This window comes from Bos mutus, chromosome 25 (assembly GCF_027580195.1).
Source record: "Bos mutus isolate GX-2022 chromosome 25, NWIPB_WYAK_1.1, whole genome shotgun sequence".
Lineage (NCBI taxonomy): Eukaryota > Metazoa > Chordata > Mammalia > Artiodactyla > Bovidae > Bos > Bos mutus.
Window position 1 is genome coordinate 16,388,336 of NC_091641.1, and position 20,559 is coordinate 16,408,894.

The following is a 20,559-nucleotide window of genomic DNA, read 5'->3' on the forward strand; positions in this document are numbered from 1 at the left end:
ATTTTTTTTTTTAATATTGCTCTCCTTTTTGAGAAATTAGAGAAAGCTTCTTCCAAGAAAGAGGCCAATTTGTTCATAAACACGCCTTGCACACAATTTGGGGAAGTTTTAGCATTCTTTCCTTGAGGCTTAAGGAACTGTATAAATGTAAAAGATTGGCAGAAATTCTTAGACACCCCTTCACAGGACAGACTTCGATGCCTTTCTCCACACTTTTCGATCAGTGGATTCTAAAGATAAATAAGTGACAAAATAACTGTTTTGTCAGTTTGAATACCAAAATCCCAAAACTTACAGTTTCTTACTGAAAGGTATTTAGTACCTATTCTTACCTAACTTTTTACTTTGGAAAAGCTCACATTTATAGAAAAGAGGGTAATAGAATGAACACCCATATACTATACTCTTAAGCTGGATTCAGCATTGATAAGTATTTTGCCACGTTTGTTGTGTGTGTGTGTGTTTTCTGTTTTTGCTCTCTCTGTATGCACATACGCATGTGCATTCTCAGCGGCTCAGTTGTGTCTGTCTCTTTTGTGACTCCATGGGCTGTAGCCCGCCAGGCTCATCTGTCCGTGCGATTTTTTCAGGCAAGAATACTGGAGTGGGTTGTCATTTCCTCCCCCAAGGGATCTTCCCAACCCAGGGATCTGATGTGTGTCTCCTGCACTGCAGATGGCTTATTTACTGCTGAGCCATCAGGGAAGCCCTACACATGTGCACACACATACATGTTTTTTGTGTGAACTATTTGAAAATAAATTGCAGACAACACATCATTTTATCTTTATATCCTTCAGCGTTTATCTCCTAGGAACATTCTTCTGTATAACCATAATACATTATTAACACTCAAAAACTTTCATAGATGGAGTAATGTCGTCTCCTGTTTTTAAGCATATCTATATGTCTGTATATTCTAGTTTACCTAATTGTCCCAGGAATGTCCTTTATACGTATATATCTATAGATGTATATATTTTAGATCCAGGTTCTAACTAATGAATCTCATTATGTGTTTCTCTTATAGTCTAGACAAGTTAGTTCCCCAAATTGTGTGTTTGGGAGGGGTAGGGTGGGGAGAGAGACTTACTTTTTGGAGATTCACATCTAAATTTTTTTTTTTTTTTTTTAAGAAAAACTTAAAATCTTGATTTGTCTAGTTTTTGTCTGTATTAGATTAAGGTTAAACATTTTAGCCAGAATGTTATATATGTGATGGTGTGTCCTTCTTGCATCATGCCTAGAAACCTTAGAGGTTGGTTTGCCCTGGAATTATTGATACTGAGTTTGATTTTTAAATAGTGTCTGCTGTATCCTTGCTTTTCCACTGAAAGGTCCTAGAAGCAGTGACGCCGCAGAAGCAGTGCTCCCTTTAGTATTCAGGCTCTTGGTTTCTGAGATACATTCTCCACCAAAAGGAATCAGGGCTCCTTGGAGAAATGCTACAAGTCTGGGGCAGGCTGACACTGGAGAATCTGTTTGAGCCAATTGGGAAGGTTGGGAATGTATGAAAAGGACACGGGGGCCAGCTAGAAAGGGTGCTTCCTGGTCAACTTGACGATGTGATCATCAAGAAAGAGTAAGAATGATAAGGAATTACAATATATTGAATATACAGCATCCATATGATTAGAAAAGAAGATCGGGGAAAGAAAGTTCTTTTTACAGAAGAATATAGCTAATGAAAAGAAAAATAATTAGAAAAATCCCTCGTTTGCAACCACCAAGTTTTAAGAATGATTTAGGCATGGCTTCTCAATGGGTATTTGTTGTGGAGGGTGCTACTTATTTATGGAGTCTCAAAGTATCACCCCACCCAAAAAATTACTTACTAATTTTTTCAGAAAAGGGAGAAATTACCCATTTATGTTTATTAGAAGGTCCGGTGTTTTGTAAGCTCTGGGACAACTGCCTCACTTTTTCAAAGATTTATTCTCTTTGGTGAACTGTGAGTTTTTATGATGTAAAAGAATACACAGAAGAACTGTACAGAAAAGATCTTCACGACCCAGATAATCACGATGGTGTGATCACTCACCTAGAGCCATACATCCTGGAATGTGAAGTCAAGTGGGCCTTAGGAAACATCACTACGAACAAAGCTAGTGGAGGTGATGGCATTCCAGTTGAGCTATTGCAAATCCTAAAAGATGATGCTGTGAAAGTGCTGCACTCAATATGCCAGCAAATTTGGAAAACTCAGCAGTGGCCACAGGACTGGAAAAGGTCAGTTTTCATTCCAATCCCAAATAAAGGCAATGCCAAAGCATGCTCAAACTACCGCACCGTTGCACTCATCTCACACGCTAGCAAAGTAATGCTCAACATTCTCCAAGCCAGGCTTCAACAGTACATGAACCATGAACTTCCAGATGTTCAAGCTGGTTTTAGAAAAGGCAGAGGAACCAGAGATCAAATTGCCAACATCTGTTGGATCATGGAAAAAGCAAGAGAGTTCCAGAAAAACATCTATTTCTGCTTTATTGACTATGCCATTGCCTTTGACTGTATGGATGACAATAAACTGTGAAAAATTCTGAAAGAGATGGGAATACCAGACCACCTGATCTGCCTCTTGAGAAATCTGTATGCAGGTCAGGAAGCAACAGTTAGAAGTGGACATGGAACAACAGACTGGTTCCAAATAGGAAAAGGAGTATGTCAAGGCTGTATATTGTCACCCTGCTTATTGAACTTATATGCAGAGTACATCATGCGAAATGTTGGGCTGGAAGAAGCACAAGCTGGAATCAAGATTGCTGGGAGAAATATCAATAATCTCAGATATGCAGATGACACCACCCTTATGGCAGAAAGTGAAGAAGAACTAAAGAGCTTCTTGATCAAAGTGAAAGAGGAGAGTGAAAAAGTGGGCTTAAAGCTCAAGATTCAGAAAACGAAGATCATGGCATCCGGTCCCATCACTTCATAGCAAATAGATGGGGAAACAGTGTCAGACTTTATTCTTTTGGGCTCCAAAATCACTGCAGATGGTGACTGCAGTCATGAAATTAAGACGCTTGCTCCTTGGCAGGAAAGTTACGACCAACCTAGACAGCATATTAAAAAGCAGAGACATTTCTTTGCCAACAGAGGTCCTTCTGGTCAAGGCTATAGTTTTTCCAGTAGTCATATATGCACTGGAGAAGGCAATGGCACCCCACTCCAGTACTCTTGCCTGGAAAATCCCACGGACAGAGGAGCCTGGTAGGCTGCAGTCCATGGGGTCGCTGGGAGTCGGACATGACTGAGCGACTTCACTTTGATTTTCATGCATTGGAGAAGGAAATGGCAACCCACTCCAGTGTTCTTGCCTGGAGAATCCCAGGGACAGGGGAGCCTGGTGGGCTGCAGTCTATGGGGTCGCACAGAGTCGGACACGACTGAAGAGACTTAGCAGCATGTATGCACATGAGAGTTGGACTATAAAGAAAGCTGAGCACAGAAGAATTGATGCTTTTGAACTGTGGTGTTGGAGAAGACTCTTGAGAATCCCTAGGACTGCAAGGAGATCCAGTCAGTCCATCCAAAGGGAGATCAGTCCTGAGTGTTCATTGGAAGGACTGATGTTGAAGCCGAAACTCCAATACTTTGGCCACCTGATGCGAAGAGCTGACTCATTTGAAAAGACCCTGATGCTGGGAGGGATTGAGGGCAGGAGGAGAAGGGGACGACAGAGGATGAGATGGCTGGATGGCATCACCGACTTGATGGACATGAGTTTGAGTAAACTCTGGGAGTTGGTGATGGACAGGGAGGCCTGGCATGCTGTAGTCCATGGGGTCGCAAAGAGTTGGATGAGCTGAGCGACTGAACTGAACTGATGATGTATATTTTGTCGTGTGTATGGTGCAGTACAACATCGGCAGAAATTATAGTCTTTGCTCCCTCAAGCCTCAGCCAGATACCATGTATGGTGTGATGGAAGCTTAAAGCTGAGAGTCTCTTATCAAAGCTTATATGTAAAGCTCTAATTCCTGGTAGTTTTCTACGTCCTGGTCTGTAGTTAGGGATATAAAATTTTTACTGTTTCCCAGTCTAACACATTATCACTTGAATTCTTGGATTCTGGTTTTATTATTTACCATTCTCTCACCTGACCCCATGTGTGTCACAGGAAAATTGAATGAGATCTGATAGACGTTTGCTAACTGCCTTCTGGGTTCCAGGCGGTGGTGGCAATATTTAGATGACGGGTTTTAATTTTAGGTCCTTAGGGCGCAAGAGAAGGTTTCTAGCCTGTCACACGTGTTGTAGATTGGTAAATGTGATGGGTGGAATTCTTTCCTCATGTGAAAGTAGGTTTAGTGCTAATGTATTCTGACCTTAACCTTTAACTTCGAGTCTTCTCTCTGTTGGCAGGCACGCTCAGTCCCTGGCTGCCCTGCAGGCGTACTCTCACTGGCTAGCACAGTACTGCAGCGAGGCGCATCGGCAGAATACCCAGCAGTTCGTTTCGCTCATCTCCACCACCATGGATGCAATCACACCTCTCATCACCACCAAGGTCTTGAAACAGCAAAGGCTGCATCTCTTCTCTAACTCCCCATCTGTCCTCCTCTTCATATACCCATTTATAACGCCACATAATATGAGACCCAGTTCTTGCCGCCGTGATAGAAGCATGCGCCATTTTATGTTCCTTTTCTTTTCTTTTTTTTTTTTTTGTTTATTTTGGCTTGAGTAGTCAAAATAGAATGCAGAAGAGTTAGAGAGTAATAATGAAGTAATTAATGACAACTCTTTTTTTTTTTTTTCTGAAATTGGTCATCACTGGTCTGACCAGCATCATTTTTGTTGTTTTAGATACAGTTAATCTTCAGTTCTAGGGTTGTTTTGTTCCCATTTCCTTGAGACCGATTCTTGAAATTGTAGCAGCTTATGTCAGTTCTAGTCCATATAAATTCAAATATACCTATTCGTTCAGTTCTCTAAGTCTCCCATGAATACATGCTCATTGTCTAAAAGTAAAATACTATTCAAATGTATAGGCTAGAAAATTATGGTACTCTTTAATTCCTTCCTCCAAAACATCTTCCTTTCCAGGGTAAGCACTGTCAACCGTTGGTTGTATAGCCTTCAGACTTTTCCCAGTTCTCATATACATAAGTAAACGTTGGTAGACAGCTGGAGATACATTAATACCTTCTTTTGTGTAACAGTGTGCCTTGGAGACCTTTACATGTGTCAAACAAGTGCAGTGTGTGAAACTGACCAGTGCTGTTCTGTAGTCGGGGTGTGTGATAACTCTTCTTTTGATGGAAATTAGATCCTTGTATGTACATCCTTGGAGGATAGGTTCCTAGAAGTGTAATTGCTGGGTCTAAGGTTCTATCCATGTAAAATTTGATAGATTCTAAGCTGTCCTAAGGAAACCACCAAGTTATATTACTAAAGCAGACAGATACTTCTTTTCCTTTTTTCTTCTTTTTCTGGTAGTTTTACTCATACATGGCATTCTGTACCACTGTTAACAGAACAATGTGTTGTTTTCTGTAAATTTTTGTGGTGTTCATAATTGTACTTTGTAAATGAGTTACGATAATCCTGTGAGGGGGTTGTTTCAGAATTCACCTATCCATCGCTGATCTTTTAAATTGTGTCCATTTGTTAACAGTTCATTACAGATAGTTTTGAAATGTGTGTACTCATGACTGTAGCTTTATCCTTTTAGGTAATTTGCTTAGAATAAGTGGGATTATAGGGTTCAAAGGTTAGGGATATTTTGTGGTTTTAGCAAATTATGTAATTTTTCTAAATTATTCTGCATACCACTGGCACTTTGGTGTGCTGCTGGATTGCAGTCTTACTAGCATCTGGTCCTGTTTTCAAGGCATCTTCGCTTTTGCTAGATTACTTGAAAGGGATGGAATGGTACTTAAACCAAGGGTTTGATTAACCTGTTGAAGTGAAGGAAGTAGGCAAGCCTCGTGTGATTGATGAACTGCAGAATGGGGGGTTAAGAGAGAGCTCTGCTTGACTAGAGTAAGAAGAGTCAGATGAACAATCCCCAGTTGTGTGAATGATATGCCAAGGAGTTTGCCATGTGGTTTAAATGCTGACGGGGAGCCACTGTAGATTCATGAGCTGAGAAGTGACTGAGTTCAAAGATACTAGTGGCTGAGAACTAGAAAATTAGAGACGATGGTCTTGGCTTGAGGGCAGCAGCTATGGTTGTGGCAGGGAAGAGGAAACCTTGTTACTGGGCGTCATTATAGGAAAACTTCTTTGAGACAGAGTCTAGTTGATGTAATTTGGCATCAAGCCCCGTATTCAGCTCATGGCTGCCTCCTCAAGTTCTAATACCAGTCTCATAGAATATGTTGTGAGCTGACATGTCTTCGTCCCTCCCCAGGTCCAAGATAAGTTGCTGCTATCTGCGTGCCACTTACTGGTCTCACTGGCCACCACTGTGCGACCTGTCTTCCTGATCAGCATCCCTGCAGTGCAGAAAGTATTCAACAGGATCACTGACGCCTCTGCCCAGCGACTTGTCGATAAGGTGAGGCCTCAGGGCTCCCCTGGGGTCCCCAGAGCCCTGTGGCTCAGGCTCAGAGAGGCTGAGGAAGAAGAATCTAACCTTTCATCTTGTACTTAGAGCTTACAGGCCCTGCCAGTGTACGTGGATTTCTTAAATGTATGACACTGATGCAGCCTCAGTGCTCTCTTGTTAAGACCTTCCTTCTCAACACGGTCCGCGTGCTGATTCAGACATAAAAAATTCCCCCCGACAGGCCTGGTGATTATGGTGCTTTGAGAGCTGGCAGTTTGGCTGGAGCTGGGAGAGTCCTCTTTGTATTCTTTGTGGTTTAAAACAGTCTGCTTTTATTGTTAAATGTTTGTTTTCTTAGGGTTGAGACACTCCAGACAAGTGTATTCTACAGTCCTCTGGGAGGCTCAGGCTGGAAGTTTAAAGCAGTGAAATGGGGGCGGGGTCATAGGGGAGTCAAAGCAGTTACTTAAAAGTACCTGGACTGTGAATGTGTTGCTTCTGACTTGTCCCCAAGGGCACATTGAGCGTAAAAGACTCGACAGCAGTGTTCTGAGTAACGTCTCGGCGGAGGGTATCCGGAGCGGGCAGCCGAGGGACAGGTTAGATTCAGCATCGGTGATTTCTCCCCCTCTTAACGCTTCAAGCAACGAATCAGAGGGGAAGTGCAGCAGTAAGAGTGATGATTGAGGTGGCCTTCAGATGTGCTGGGCCCAGATGTGGTGGTGTTACTTCAGTTTTTCTCTCCTTCCTGGATTGTTCAAGTTGGACCCAAGTCCCAGGCCCAGGTTTTAAGAAAGGAGCCCAAGGCCTGAGCTCAGCGTGTGTGGTCAGTGTCAAAGGTCACGTCAGGTGCAGCCGCTCTGCTGTCCACGTTGGTCTTGAACTTCTGCTGGATGGATACCCTCGGGTCTCTTCCAGGCTCAGGTGTTGGTGTGCCGAGCCCTCTCGAACATCCTGCTGCTTCCGTGGCCAAACCTCCCAGAGAATGAGCAGCAGTGGCCCGTGCGCTCCATGAACCATGCCAGCCTCATCTCTGCGCTGTCCCGGGATTATCGAAATCTGAAGCCCAATGCTGTCACCCCACAGAGGAAAATGCCCCTGGATGACAGTAAGTGGCCGCAAGGCAGGGGCAGCCTGGGGAGATAGGTAGAACTGGCATCATTCTTACTTTGTAGCAGATGGGCTTTGCATCTGGGGCTCATGGGTGAATTTATCTGCCCACCGTCACCCAGCTGCTCAGCCACAGAGTTGACTCAGGTAGAACCGTGCTTATCTGTGGAATTCAGTGAACATGTCACGTGGACCTATTCCCTGAATGCAGGGTGCATGTCAACAATAAGAAATACATCCATTTGAAGACCCTCTTTGATGGTGACTTCTGTGGGTAAAAACCCTTCAGTGATTATTGATCCATCTTGGGTACTTGTGTAAACAGTCAAAGCAGTTGACTTCCCCACACTGGGAAACAGGAAACTTATCTTTTGACTGTTTTTAACCTTTCTCAAAATATAAATGTTTTAGAGGCTTTGAAAGAGCTTGGTATCTTCAAAAGTGATGGAGCTTGGTATTTTCAAGTTTAGTTGTTTATATTAAAGAAGGGAGAAAAAGAGAATTCAGTTGTTCAAGTAGAAGGCATCAGATTTCTCTGAACAATCTTCCTGAAATAACAAATATTACAGAAATAGTTTGAAAATTGTCTCTTTTCACAGTGAGAAAGTAATAGAACATTATTGGATGATGTCAACAAAAATGCTTTGTGATAGTAATATATACTCAACGTTCTTTTTAAAAGTACATTACTTTTACAATTAAGAATATTAACACAAGCTCATTATACAAAAACACTAGAATGATATACAGATGGAAAAGGGAATTCTTAAATCTCATCGTTTTTAGTATTTTGGAAAGTAACCCTTTTAACTATTTTGTCATTGTCAGCTTTGGTGATAGTCAATTATTTTACCAGCAAAAGCAGGTTTATTCAGGAATAGCCAGAGGAATTGCAGTTCTCAGGTTATGAGGACCATGGCAGACCATAGGCAGATTCAAAGAGCTAGGAAGGGGCACTTGCTTTTTTAGGGCAAAGGGAGGGGTTGAGAGGGTCTGTAATAACCAGAGTCCACTGAAAGAAGCTGGGAGTCCAAAATATGAAGGCTTCTCATTGGTTGGGCTGTTAACAGTCTCTGATTAGATGGATTGTCTTCAGGAAGAAGAGTAGTTTTCTTCTTCCTGCTGGATGAAGTGGGTAACACCTACCTGTTGGGAGTAATTGACAAGCATGGAGGGGCATAATAGCTCCCCCTGCAGGCTTGTCTTGACTCTTGTTGTCAGTTCAGTTCAGTCATGCTCAGTCGTGTCCGACTCTGTGACCCCATGGACTGCAGCAGGCCAGGCCTCCCTGTCTATCTCCAACTCCCGGAGTTTACCCAAACTCACGTCTGTTGAGTTGGTGATGCCGTCCAACCATCCCATCCTCTGTTGTCCCCTTCTCCTGCCCTCAATCTTTCCCAGCATCAGGGTCTTTTCAAATGAGTCAGCTCTTTGCATCAGGTGGCCAAAGTATTGGAGTTTCAGCTTCAACATCAGTCCTTCCAATGAACACTCAGGACTGATCTCCCTTAGGATGGACTGGTTGGATCTCCTTGCAGTCCAAGGGACTCTCAAGAGTCTTCTCCAGCACCACAGTTCAAAAAGCATCAATTCTTTGGCACTCAGCTTTCTTTATAGTCCAAATCTCATGTGCACACATGACCACTGGAAAAACCATAGCCTTGACTAGACGGACCTTTGTCGGCAAAGAAGTGTCTCTGCTTTTTAATATGCTTTCTAGGTTGGTCATAACTTTCCTGCCAAGGAGCAAACGTCTTTTAATTTCATGGCTGCAGTCACCATCTGCAGTGATTTTGGAGCCCCCCGAAATAAAGTCTGACACTGTTTCCACTGTTTCCCCATGTATTTCCCCATCTATTTGCCATGAAGTGATGGGACTGGATGCCATGATCTTCGTTTTCTGAATGTTGAGCTTTAAGCCAACTTTTTCACTCTCCTCTTTCACTTTCATCAAGAGGCTTTTTAGTTCCTCTTCACTTTCTGCCATAAGGGTGGTGTCATCTGCATATCTGAGATTATTGATATTTCTCCCGGCAATCTTGATTCCAGCTTGTGCTTCTTCCAGTCCAGCGTTCCTCATGATGTACTCTGCATATAAGTTAAATGAGCAGGGTGACAATATACAGCCTTGACGATAACAGTAATTATATACATTTTCAGCCCCAAGAGACCAAGGTTTGAGCAGGCAGTTGATTAACACGGCGGCAGTAGGTGTGCTCAGCAGGTGCTTGTGTGGGTATCAGGCTGGAGTCATACTGGGAGGTGAAGGGGAGGGTTCGATCTGCGTGTGTCCATTCCCACCTGTGCCCTTACGACCCTCACATCCTCACTAGTCTGTTCACCATCTTAAAGTCTCAAGTCCAAGACACCAAACCCGAGGGACATTTCATCTTCTCTGTGGACATGTTTCATGTGATAAGAGGCAGAATAGAGGCAAAACACTGAACAGGCCGGCTGGCAGGCAGTTAGAGTCCTGACAGTCAAAAGGGAACAAAAGAGAAAGAAGGTGCGGAGAGATCCAGACGGAGATTGAGAACGCAGCCAGGAGAGGCTTCCGTGTGGCTGTCCTTCAGAGAAAGACCTTTGCAGATTTCCTCCCCTTCTCGGTGTTCCCTCTTACTCTGCTTTTCTCCTCAGACAAGTCATAACCTGCCGCTCACTCTTGGTTTGCAGCCAAAGTGATCATCCACCAGACACTTAGTGTCTTAGAAGACATTGTGGAGAATATCTCTGGGGAATCCACCAAGTCCCGACAGATCTGCTATCAGTCGTTGCAGGAATCCGTTCAGGTCTCCCTGGCCCTCTTTCCAGCTTTCATCCATCAGTCAGGTAGGAGCTGGCTGCAGGCCCCGCTGCTGGGTGGTACTGACAGGGCCCAGAGTCCTGCCTAGCTCTGTAGGGTAGGCTGAGTCGGTCGGCTGCGCAGACTAGAGGCGAGGGCTGAGGGCGGTGATGTCATGAGGTGCTGAGTCACTTGGGAACACATCAGTGGATGGGGCGTTATTCCAGGGCCGACATAGAACTTTTTCTGGGAGTTCCACTTACTTATTACATGGCAAGGTGGGTTTTGCTGAGATGCTAACCCTCCCTGCACTCTGTCACCATCGCTCAGAGCAGCTCTCTCTGGGTCTCTGGGTGTGCTGGCCTGGCTCTCCTGAGCAGTGACCGTGGTCCTGTCAGTCTGTGAGAGAAATGTCAGGGCTTCTCAGTCAGCAGGTCCTCACTAATTGCTCCCGAGTGTATGTGGTTGAAGCCAGAACATACTGTACAGATTTTTGAGATCTGGAAGTGCACCCACACTAAATGTAACCAATATTTTTGGCAGTTAGTCCCTTTAATGGCCCAGGGGCATGCAGTCAGAAGTACACCATTATCCACTTTCAGCCACTTGACCCTGGACCCAACTGCAGAGAAAAGTGGCTGAAGCCTTCAGGTGCTGACGCAGTTCAGTAGAGCATCCGCGAGCACGAGATGACCCAGCCACAGTGAGCGCTCTGCACAGTGCTGGATGCTGGGCAGTGAGGGTGGCTTCAAGATGCCCTTCATTTCCTACCATGAGCCATAGGGTGGAGTTGTCTATATTAGGGCTGTTTTCTCAGCATGTCCTCAATCATTTTCCACTTTCTATCATTGGCTCTGATGGTCCTGGCTAAATTTTTTCCAGCAGGAAGCCTTAGAGCGAGAGAGGATAGTGCAGATTGCGGGAGGAAGTGCGTCTAGCCAGGGGCCGCTCTTGATGTGCCTCTGATCACTTGCTTTGTCCCTTTATTTAGATGTGACTGATGAGATGCTGAGCTTCTTCCTTACTCTGTTTCGAGGCCTTAGAGTCCAGATGGGTGTGCCTTTCACTGAGCAGATCATACAGACTTTCCTGAATATGTTTACCAGGTAACTGCTGACCTGCTCGCTATCTGTGGTTTTTAGGCTCCACATGAGAAATGGTGTGACCTGGCCACTAAGCATGGGCCTTTTTGCTCCCTTTCTTCTGTTGCCACGTGCTGCTCCCAGAGAACCATTTCCTTGGCTATGGTGTGCTTTCTCTTGTCTTCAGAGAACAGTTGGCTGAGAGCATCCTCCACGAAGGCAGTACTGGCTGCCGGGTGGTCGAGAAGTTCCTGAAGATCCTGCAGGTGGTGGTCCAGGAGCCCGGCCAGGTGTTCAAGCCCTTTCTCCCTAGCATCATCGCCCTGTGCATGGAGCAGGTGTATCCCATCATTGCCGAGGTACGAGGGGCTGGGTGGTCTCCCGTGCTGCCTGTGACTGGGGAAGGAATGAGATATTGAGGAAAGTGTTGTGTTTTAAAGCGAATTTATTAGGTATTTTATTTTTCTCATAAGATAATATTTCTGAGAATGCTACTAGCTTGGTACACTGGTTGATTTAATTAGAACTAATCTAGTCTAAGCATAGCAGGTTCATTGTCACAAGGTGGCTTGGTTGGTAAGATCAGCCTCAAGTTTTCTATGATAGTTTCGTAAACAAGGGCTGTCCTTTCTAACTGCCCAAGCTCAGGCATAAGTCACTCCAGTTGCTTTGTGTCCTTAAACACATCTTGGCCCTCTGAGTGTTCTGTCATGGAAGCTGGTGCCCCCTGGCCTTGATTTCAGTCAAGGCTGGATTAAATAGATCTGGGCCTTATAATGTTGACTTCTGCCAAGACACATGGAATAATGTGACCTGTCATGATCTTCCACGACTTGGAGATTTTTGGATAAATTAGAAAATTATTGCTGAGCCTGCCTCCCTCTCCTCCTCCTCCTGCTGGTGAAAGAGGAGACAGACTCAGAGAGCAGGTAGCACCAGAAGCTGCCTCCACCGTGAGGTGCCACCTCCACCTGGAGGCCCTCTCATGCTGCTTTCGGTGGTTTCTAAGTGCTTTTTAAACTCCTTTTCTATAGAGGGCAGAACCTCTGTTAAGCCTTCTCATCTGTCTCTATCCTCAGAGGTTGCATAAGACCAGTAGGTGAGCCTGGACATTTTTTAAAAAAAATTCTGGCAAAGGAACATGACAGATCAGATCAACTGCTTTCTAAACAGGAAATCCATAGTCCTAATTGTTTTTCCACTTAGGAACCTTTTTTCCTAGCTTGAAAAGCTGTGAGTGCTTCCATCAGAAAAAGGGCCCCTTGGCACTGACCCAGGCATTGTGTGTCTCAGCTCTGGCCCTGTCTTGGCCTAAGTGCTGCTCGTTTGAACTGCAGGCCTGTGGGGGGCTAAATGGGATGAGAGCGAACTCCTCGTTTGAACTGCTGGCCCACAGTGGGCTGGACAGGATGAGAGCCACGTGGAAGGGGGCATGCTGCTGACTGTCAGCAGGCATCTCTCAGACCTCTTCCCTGCGCTGGGACCAGGCTGTGGGTGGCTCCTGAGCTTCGGGAAGGAAAGGTGCGAGGGTCTGTGTGTGTCTCCACAGCGCCCCTCCCCTGATGTGAAGGCAGAGCTGTTTGAGCTCCTTTTCCGGACGCTCCATCACAACTGGAGGTACTTCTTCAAGTCCACCATCCTGGCCAGTGTGCAGAGGGGCATGGCTGAGGAGCAGATGGAGAACCAACCGCAGTTCAGTGCCATCATGCAGGTAACCTGGAGAGCTGGTGAGGCTGAGTGGAATCCACGGACAGGCAGGCCCCATTCCGGACGCCAGTGCGTCTATTGGCCGACTGTCCCTCGCTTTGCTTCTCCGGCTCACGGTCCCGCTTCCTCTAACGTGGCTGCTGCAGCGGGTGCCACAGAGTGGTGTTTTGAAGCCTCGTGGTCTTGGATCTGAAGCTCAACTCTTGCTCTATACCTGTGATGTTAGTTAACTTCCTGGAGCCTTGGTCTCTCCATGAAGTAGGGGTAACAGTGCCTGATTCACGGCTTTGTTGTGGGTCACATGAGAGCATACATTGTGTTCCTGGCCCCGGGAGTGCTGGGTCCACATGAGCTCCCTCTCCCTTGCGGTGGAGTTAGCCCATGTGTAGGCAGCCCCCTGCGTCGGGTACACCTGGGCCTCCTCACCCGCAGCACTGTGGTAGTTGATCTGCGTTTTTCAAAGATGATTCTGGCTTGTGTGACTTGGGAGAAGCCCTGCCCTGGGAGTCAGTCTCCCTTTCCGATTAGGTGTGATGGTTGTGAGCCCCGGGGGCCGAGCACACAGAGGGTGGCCAGCTGCTCCCTGACTGCTTTCAGGCACGCGTCCTTGTTCTGCACCCAGCTGTACAACTTTTTTATTCTAAGTCTCGGTCAAAGTAGAGGGTTATTTTTATTTCCTGGTTTTTCAGTGCTAGTTTTTCCTCACAGAGAAGCCAAAGGGGTTTCTACTGTTCTTCACTTTAGCTCCCCTCCAACACACACATGCGTGAGACACACTCCTGGTGTGGAAGAGCAGTTGTTGCACCCCTGGTCTCGGCAGTTATTTTGCTGTTCTTCCATCTCCGACACCCCGTGGCTGGCCTGGGTTTGGAATATTCAGGTGCCTTCTTCCCTCCCCTCCTACCTCCTTCTTCAACTCCGTGCTTGCTTTCAAGATGCGTTTGGTAGACAGATGGCTAGTCCTTCACTCAGGACTGGTAACAGCCACTTTGGGAAACAGCTTCACAGTTTGGCAGTTTCTTACAAAGTTAAACATGTAGTTACTCCATGATCTAGCGATCTCACCTCTAAATTTTTTACCTAAGGTAAATGAAGACATGTATTCCCACAGACTATACAGAGATGTTATAGCAGCTTTTTTCCTAATTGCCAAAAGCTGGAAACAATCCAAATATCCATCAGGCGGTGACTAGACAGACTGTTGACACCTGCGCCTCAGCAGTGAAAAGGCACTGTTCTCATTGCCGCAGCTTTGCCGTGGCCTCCCAGTACGAAGAAACCAGCTCCAAAGGGCTGCTTTGGAAACACTGCTGATTCCATCCCACCATATGACACATGTTTTGGAAAAAGCAAATCTAGAGGAACAGGGTGAGCAGTGGTTGCCTAGGGGTAGAGGGAGAGGAAAGCCATGAAATTAGAAGACACTTGCTCCTTGGAAGGAAAGCTGTGACAAATCTAGACAATGTATTAAGAGACATTAAGAGACATCACTCTGCTGACAAAGGTCCATATAATCAAAGCCATGTTTTCCAGTAGTCATGTGTGGATGTGAGAGTTAAACCATAAAGAAGGCTGAGAGCCAAAGAATTCATGCTTTTGAATTGTAGTCATGGAGAAGACTCTTGAGAGTCCCTTGGACTGTAAGGAGATCAAACCAGCCAATCCTAAAGGAAATCAGTACTGAATATTCATTGGAAGGACTGATGCTGAAGCTGAAGTTCCCAATACTTTGGCCACCTGACCTGAAGAGTCGACACGTTGGAAAAGACCTTGTTGCTGGGAAAGATTGAAGGCGGGAGGAGAAGGGGGCAGCAGAGGAAATGATGGTTAGATGGTATCGCTGACTCAACAGACATGAATTTGCGCATACTCTGAGAGGTTGTGGAGGACAGGGAAGCCTGGCATGCTGCAGTCCATGCGGTCGCAAAGAATCAGACACGACTGAGTGAACAACAGCGATAGCAAGGGGGCGAGGACTGGCCACAGCGGGGGCGTGAGGGGCTTTCTGAGGCGAGGGAATCTTTGTTATCGATGATCGTGGTGGCTAGATGCCTCTGTGTGCTGCTTAGAACCGCACGATGGTGACCATCAAGGGGTGAATTTTACTGTTACACTTCAGTAAACACGATTAAAAAATAAAACCATTGGATGTCGTGAAGGTTTCATCACGGCGCAAGGATTATAAGACCCCCTTCTTATAGTTTAGGAGCCCAGGGACAGAATGATGAAGCTGTCAGCTGGCCTGTTGTGGGGTGTGTCCTGCCCACCAATGGGTTTGCGTTTCATTGGCCTACCCTGCTCCTCCTCAGTCAGACTTTTTAAATAATTTTTGTTTATTGTCATCTTTGGCTGTGCTGGGTCTTCACTGCTGTGTGAGGGCTTCTCTCTAGCTCTCTAGTGGCGAGCGGGGACTACTCTCTAGTTGCGTTACACAGGCTGCTTCTCGCCGTGGCTTCTTACTGCGGAGCACAGGCTCTAGGGCGTGCGGGCTTCAGTAGTTGTGTTTCCCAGGCTCTAGGGTACAGGCTCAGTAGTTGTGGCCCGTGATGGGCTCAGTCACTCCGTGGCCTATGATCAGGGATGGAACCTATGTCTCCTGCATTGGCAGACGGATTCATTACCACTGAACCCCCAGGAAAGCCCCCTCCTCAGTCACTTCCTGTTGGAGCAGGGCTCTTTGTAGTTGGAGTGGGGAGGGTGAACGAGTAATGGAATTCCACAGCCCAGATCCTGCAAAGCAGTTTAAAGATAAGCTATTGCTTAACCCCAAGGCAGAGGCAGCCGGTTGTGCAGGAGCTTCAAGGATTTGTGGTTTATAAGACCTGGGATGCCATGGAGAGGATGGCTTACGGGTGAGTGGTTGGCATGAGCCGGTGGTGGGCAGCCTTTGGTATCTGCTGCGATGGCTGAGGTATTTGCCTTGAGGTGTTAGCTTCTCCCTCCAAAGACAGACCCTGTGAAGGGGGTTAGAGGTTTATTACAAAAGGGTCAAGATGCAACCAATAAGTGAGGCCCAGTGGGGAGTTCTTGGGAGCCCAGACTGCACAGGAGCATTCCAAAGATCTGGCCAGACGGGCCAGGAGAGCGAGGCAGTAGGCGCCCTCACCCTGTGTTGACACGGGGAGCCGCCAGCGAGTGTCAGGTCTCTGGGTGTAGGGAGGTGCCCTGGAAGGGCTGGATCTAAGGGTGTGTAAAGGTCGCTAATAAAACGGTGGTCTTACTTCTAGGCTTTTGGACAGTCCTTTCTCCAGCCCGATATCCACCTATTTAAACAAAACCTCTTTTACTTGGAGACTCTCAACACCAAGCAGAAGCTGTACCACAAGGTGAGTGCCCCACCAGCTCTCAGATAAAGGCTTCATCGTCGGGGGTGTCATGGGCCCAGGCCTGGACGCCCCCCCACCCCGCCCGGTCAGTGGCTGTGGAGCCTGCCGGCCTGCCGCTCACCCCGCTCGTCCGTCTGTCTGTCTGTAGAAGATCTTCCGGAGCGCCATGCTTTTCCAGTTCGTGAACGTGCTGCTCCAGGTCCTGGTGTGCAGGTCCCACGACCTCCTGCAGGAGGACATCGGCATCGCCATCTACAACATGGCCTCCGTGGACTTCGATGGCTTCTTCACGGCCTTCCTCCCGGAGTTCCTCACCAGCTGCGACGGTGTGGATGCCAACCAGAAAAACGTGCTGGGGCGCAATTTCAAGATGGATCGGGTGAGGACAGGGAGGCCTGGCTGAAGGGAGGAGGGCAGGCGTGGGCGCTCAGGCCCGGCGCCCGTTCCCAGAGGCGGAGCAGGCTGCCCTGGGCGTGCTCCGCTGTAGCTCGTGCAGCTTCTGGGGGACTTGGTGCTGTGACCGGACTGAGGGGCATGCGCTGTCCCTCGGGGTGGCCTCTGTGGCGAGTATATTCTTTGTCTCTGCTGCTCAGCCCCCAATCCCTGTTCTGGCCCCAGCCATCCACCTGGTTTGTCTCAGCTTCTTTGCACCCTGTCAAGCCCACCTCTGAGTATGGCCCAGCTCGTTTCCTCTGGGTTGTGAGTTGGCACAGCCCGGACTTGTGACAGACCGAGAAGACTGGTGCTTGGGAGGGAGCCCAGGGTTAGAGGTGGGGCCTTGGGCTCCTCTCAGACGCCAGGCGCAGCGGGGCTGACCTGCTGCTGGGGCCTGGGAGGAGCCTCCTGGCGTTCATGCTCTTCCCCGCGCTGTTCCCCCGGAGGCAGTCAGGTGGGCCGGGCAGCCCCTCAGGTGGGAGGGGTGGTGAGGTCTCTGGAGTGTGGGAAGCCATCCTGGTGTGTCTGGGTCCCATGGTGCCAGCCTCTTCTGCCCTGGGGCCTCCTTGCTGGGCCCTCACCTGCCCTCCTCCTTCCTGTTTCCCCTGTCAAGTCTTCGCTGCTCGCCTGCCAGGAGCTCTTCAAGGACCTTTATGTGTTCAATAATTTTTTGTCTTCCGCCTCCTCACACTTGACGCAGTGACGCCTGCTCCTTCTCCTGTGTCCTCAGCTGTTGCTGACCTGATCCTGTCCCCCTTCCTCTTCAGGGTCACGTGTTGCTCTTGCTGGGGGAAACTCCACATGCTCCTTGCTCGTCTCCTCTGTGATACGTGGCAGGATCATTCTTTGTTAGACTTAGCTCCTGTTTTCCCTTGTCTTGGAGTCTTTCTCTCCCTGGGATTGATCTTGTTTTCTCCTGAGCTTCTTGAAGTTCACTTCAGCTAGTTGGGTATTTCTGTCATCCTTGTCTTGGAGGCCCTAATGTTCAGTGATTGGTTTCTAATGGTGTCATTGTTGGGTCAGCTTCTGGATTTAAGACAGTGGCTTTCAAATCTCAGTATGCATCAAGCACCTGGGGTGCTTTTGCAGCAGTACTCCTGTGTTTCACTCAAGAAATTTGAACTTGGCATTCAGGAGCCATTGATTTTAAAAACATCCCTGGGTTTGTTTTCACGAGGATGAAATAAGTAGTCAGTGCCTCCATTCATTCATCCACCATGTAGTTGAAGCTGGCTGCGTCTCAGGCCCTGTGCCAGGGTTTCTGGAAGCTCCACTCACCCTGCCTCCAGGCATCTTGCTGGGAAGACAGGCAACAGCACCCTCTGTGGACCTCGCTGAGCCAAGCACTTTATGTGCTTGGCTTTAAAAAAAAATTTTATTTTATTTATTTATTTTTGGCCGGGCTGGGTCTGTGTTGCTGCTCGGGATTCTCTAGTTTTAGAGAGTGGCAGCTGCTCTCCAGCTGTGGTGCACAGGCTTCTCGCCGTGGTGGCTCCTCTTGTTCTGGAGCACCGACTGAGACGCACAGGCTTCAGTAAGCGTGGCTCACTGGCTGGAGAGCCCAGGTCAGTAGTTGTGGTACATGGGCTTAGTTGCTCCACTGCATGTGGGATCTTCCCGGATCAGGGAATTCTGCATTGACAGGTGGATTCTTTCCCACTGAGCCACTAGCTCAGTGGATCTGGTGGAGCTCAGCTCCGCTGGCTGCTTTACGCCTTCCACAGCCTTCTGTGAAGGGTGGGTCCTATTGCCAACCCTGCTTCACAGAGGAGCCCAGGCTCAGACAAGCCAGCAGTACAGAACTTGGGCTTGGTAGATTCAAGAAGCAGGATCCAGAGCTAGGGGTTCTGGCTCCGGAACCTGTGCCCTGTCCACGGGCAGGGAAAGCCACGGGCCTCCGAGAGCTCGGAGCAGAGGCGATGACCTCCCCCGTTGAGGCCAGGAAATAGGTCGTATCTGAGTGGCCTTTTTGGAAGAGGCAGGCTTTGAGAGGAGCGAGGGTAGCCAGCTGGCCTTGCAGGTGTGGACAAGCACTGTAGATGTTCCTCTGTGTGTGGACCTGCAATCCGGCGTTACTGATCCAAGCCCCAAATGAAGAAGACGACCTCCGGTGGTCCCGTCGAGGTCCATGGCTGACTTGGGGCATCCCGTGAGAGGCTTTCTCTGTTTGCACTCTGTGGCCAGCAGGCTAGGTGTCGGGTGGCATGTAGGCCACTTCGCGTGTGTGACTCTTGATTGGCAGGGCCTGCCTGGAGCCCTGGTTGGAGACAGTTCTGCAGAGAGGCCTGGCCGGCCATGGTGAAGGGGAGCCATGGCAGTGACTCCAGTCTGGATCCCCTCCCTTCCTGACTGTGTCACCCGGGGCAGGTTCCCTAACCCCTCTGTGCTTCACTTTCTTCCTCCTTCCAGTGATGGTGCTAACAATCTGTGTCGCAGGCTGGCCGTGAGGATTAAATGAGTTCGTCTCCGAATTGCTTGGGGACAGGGCCTGGCATGTGGTGGGCACTAGGGCCGTGCCAGCCGTCGTTCTTTTTCTCCTGCTGTGCTTTCGCTCACGTGTGGGGCAAGAATGAGGACAGTTTCGAGTCTGGTAGCGTGTCCGCAGAGCTCCAGAACACCCCGTGGGAAGCAGTGGCTGGGAGGTGTGGGTGGTTTGGGTGTCGTGTGGGGCTGGGCTGCAGCTGTGCCCCTGCCTTCCAGGACCTGCCCTCCTTCACCCAGAACGTGCACAGGCTGGTGAACGACCTGCGCTACTACAGACTCTGCAACGACAGCCTGCCCCCTGGCACCGTGAAGCTCTAGGTGCGGCCTGCCCACCGCCCGAGGGACCCCGACTCCTGCCGCTGCCCCCGCACCACCTCCGCCTGCGGCCCCCGGTGTCTCCTGACCGGCCTCGGCCGCTCCTCCGATGCTCACAACTCCTCCACGCTCCTGTCTTGCTGCCCGCCCAGCAGAACTGGCTCTGGGGCGTCCCAGCTCTGGCTGAAGGGCGTGCATGGGGTGTTTGGAGCAGGCGGGGGTCGTGCGGCCAGGTACCAGGGCAGCGCCGGGACGCCCTTTGGGGTGGTCCGTGCAGCTCGTGCGTGTCAGTCACCAGGCAGCGATGCCAAGGACGGCTGCGACAGTGCCACCTTCCCGCCGTTCCCCCACCCGCGGCCCAGCCCGCTCTGGAGAGGCCTGAAGCTGGGACTGCGCTGGCACTTCCGTCAGCCTCTCCTCCCTCCCCCTAAATTGCCTTGAAGTCTCTGCTTTTTGTCAGAGATTTGCAGACTCATGGGGTTTTGTTTTTTTTTTTTTGATTGTTCTTGTTTTCTCATCATTCCATTGTGATACTAAGAAACTAAGAAGCTTAATGAAAAAATAAAATGCTTATGTTGTTGTTATATAAACGTTGGTTAGGGAGCTTCTTTTCCACTCAAAACTTTCTCAAGAGAAAAAAAAAAAAACACCACCACTTCCTCAGGGTCCAGCATCCAGGTGAAGGGTCAGGCCTGGCGGGCAGCGGGGCCACGAGGGCTGGGCCCTGCATCGGTGCCCTGGGAGAGCCCTTCCCAGGATTGGCTTCCATTCCACCCTCTTCTCGACAACGTCCTTAACCACGAGAAGACTCAGGGCCCCCGT

At 48.5% G+C, this 20,559-nt stretch overlaps 1 protein-coding gene across 3 annotated transcripts in view; it reads left to right on the top strand.

The window, feature by feature from the left end:
* Positions 1 to 20,327, top strand: part of XPO6 (exportin 6) — a 106,957-nt gene extending 86,630 nt beyond the window's left edge. For all 3 annotated transcript variants that reach the window (XM_005894511.3, XM_070362885.1, XM_070362886.1), the window contains 10 exons: positions 4,366 to 4,510; positions 6,359 to 6,505; positions 7,415 to 7,604; positions 10,280 to 10,435; positions 11,380 to 11,494; positions 11,658 to 11,829; positions 13,020 to 13,181; positions 16,405 to 16,503; positions 16,652 to 16,882; positions 19,639 to 20,327. In XM_005894511.3, the coding sequence (XP_005894573.1) occupies positions 4,366 to 4,510; positions 6,359 to 6,505; positions 7,415 to 7,604; positions 10,280 to 10,435; positions 11,380 to 11,494; positions 11,658 to 11,829; positions 13,020 to 13,181; positions 16,405 to 16,503; positions 16,652 to 16,882; positions 19,639 to 19,740 (1,519 nt within the window). In that variant the 3' untranslated portion in view covers positions 19,741 to 20,327. The remainder of the gene's footprint in view (positions 1 to 4,365; positions 4,511 to 6,358; positions 6,506 to 7,414; positions 7,605 to 10,279; positions 10,436 to 11,379; positions 11,495 to 11,657; positions 11,830 to 13,019; positions 13,182 to 16,404; positions 16,504 to 16,651; positions 16,883 to 19,638) is intronic.
* The last annotated feature ends 232 nt before the right edge of the window (positions 20,328 to 20,559 follow it).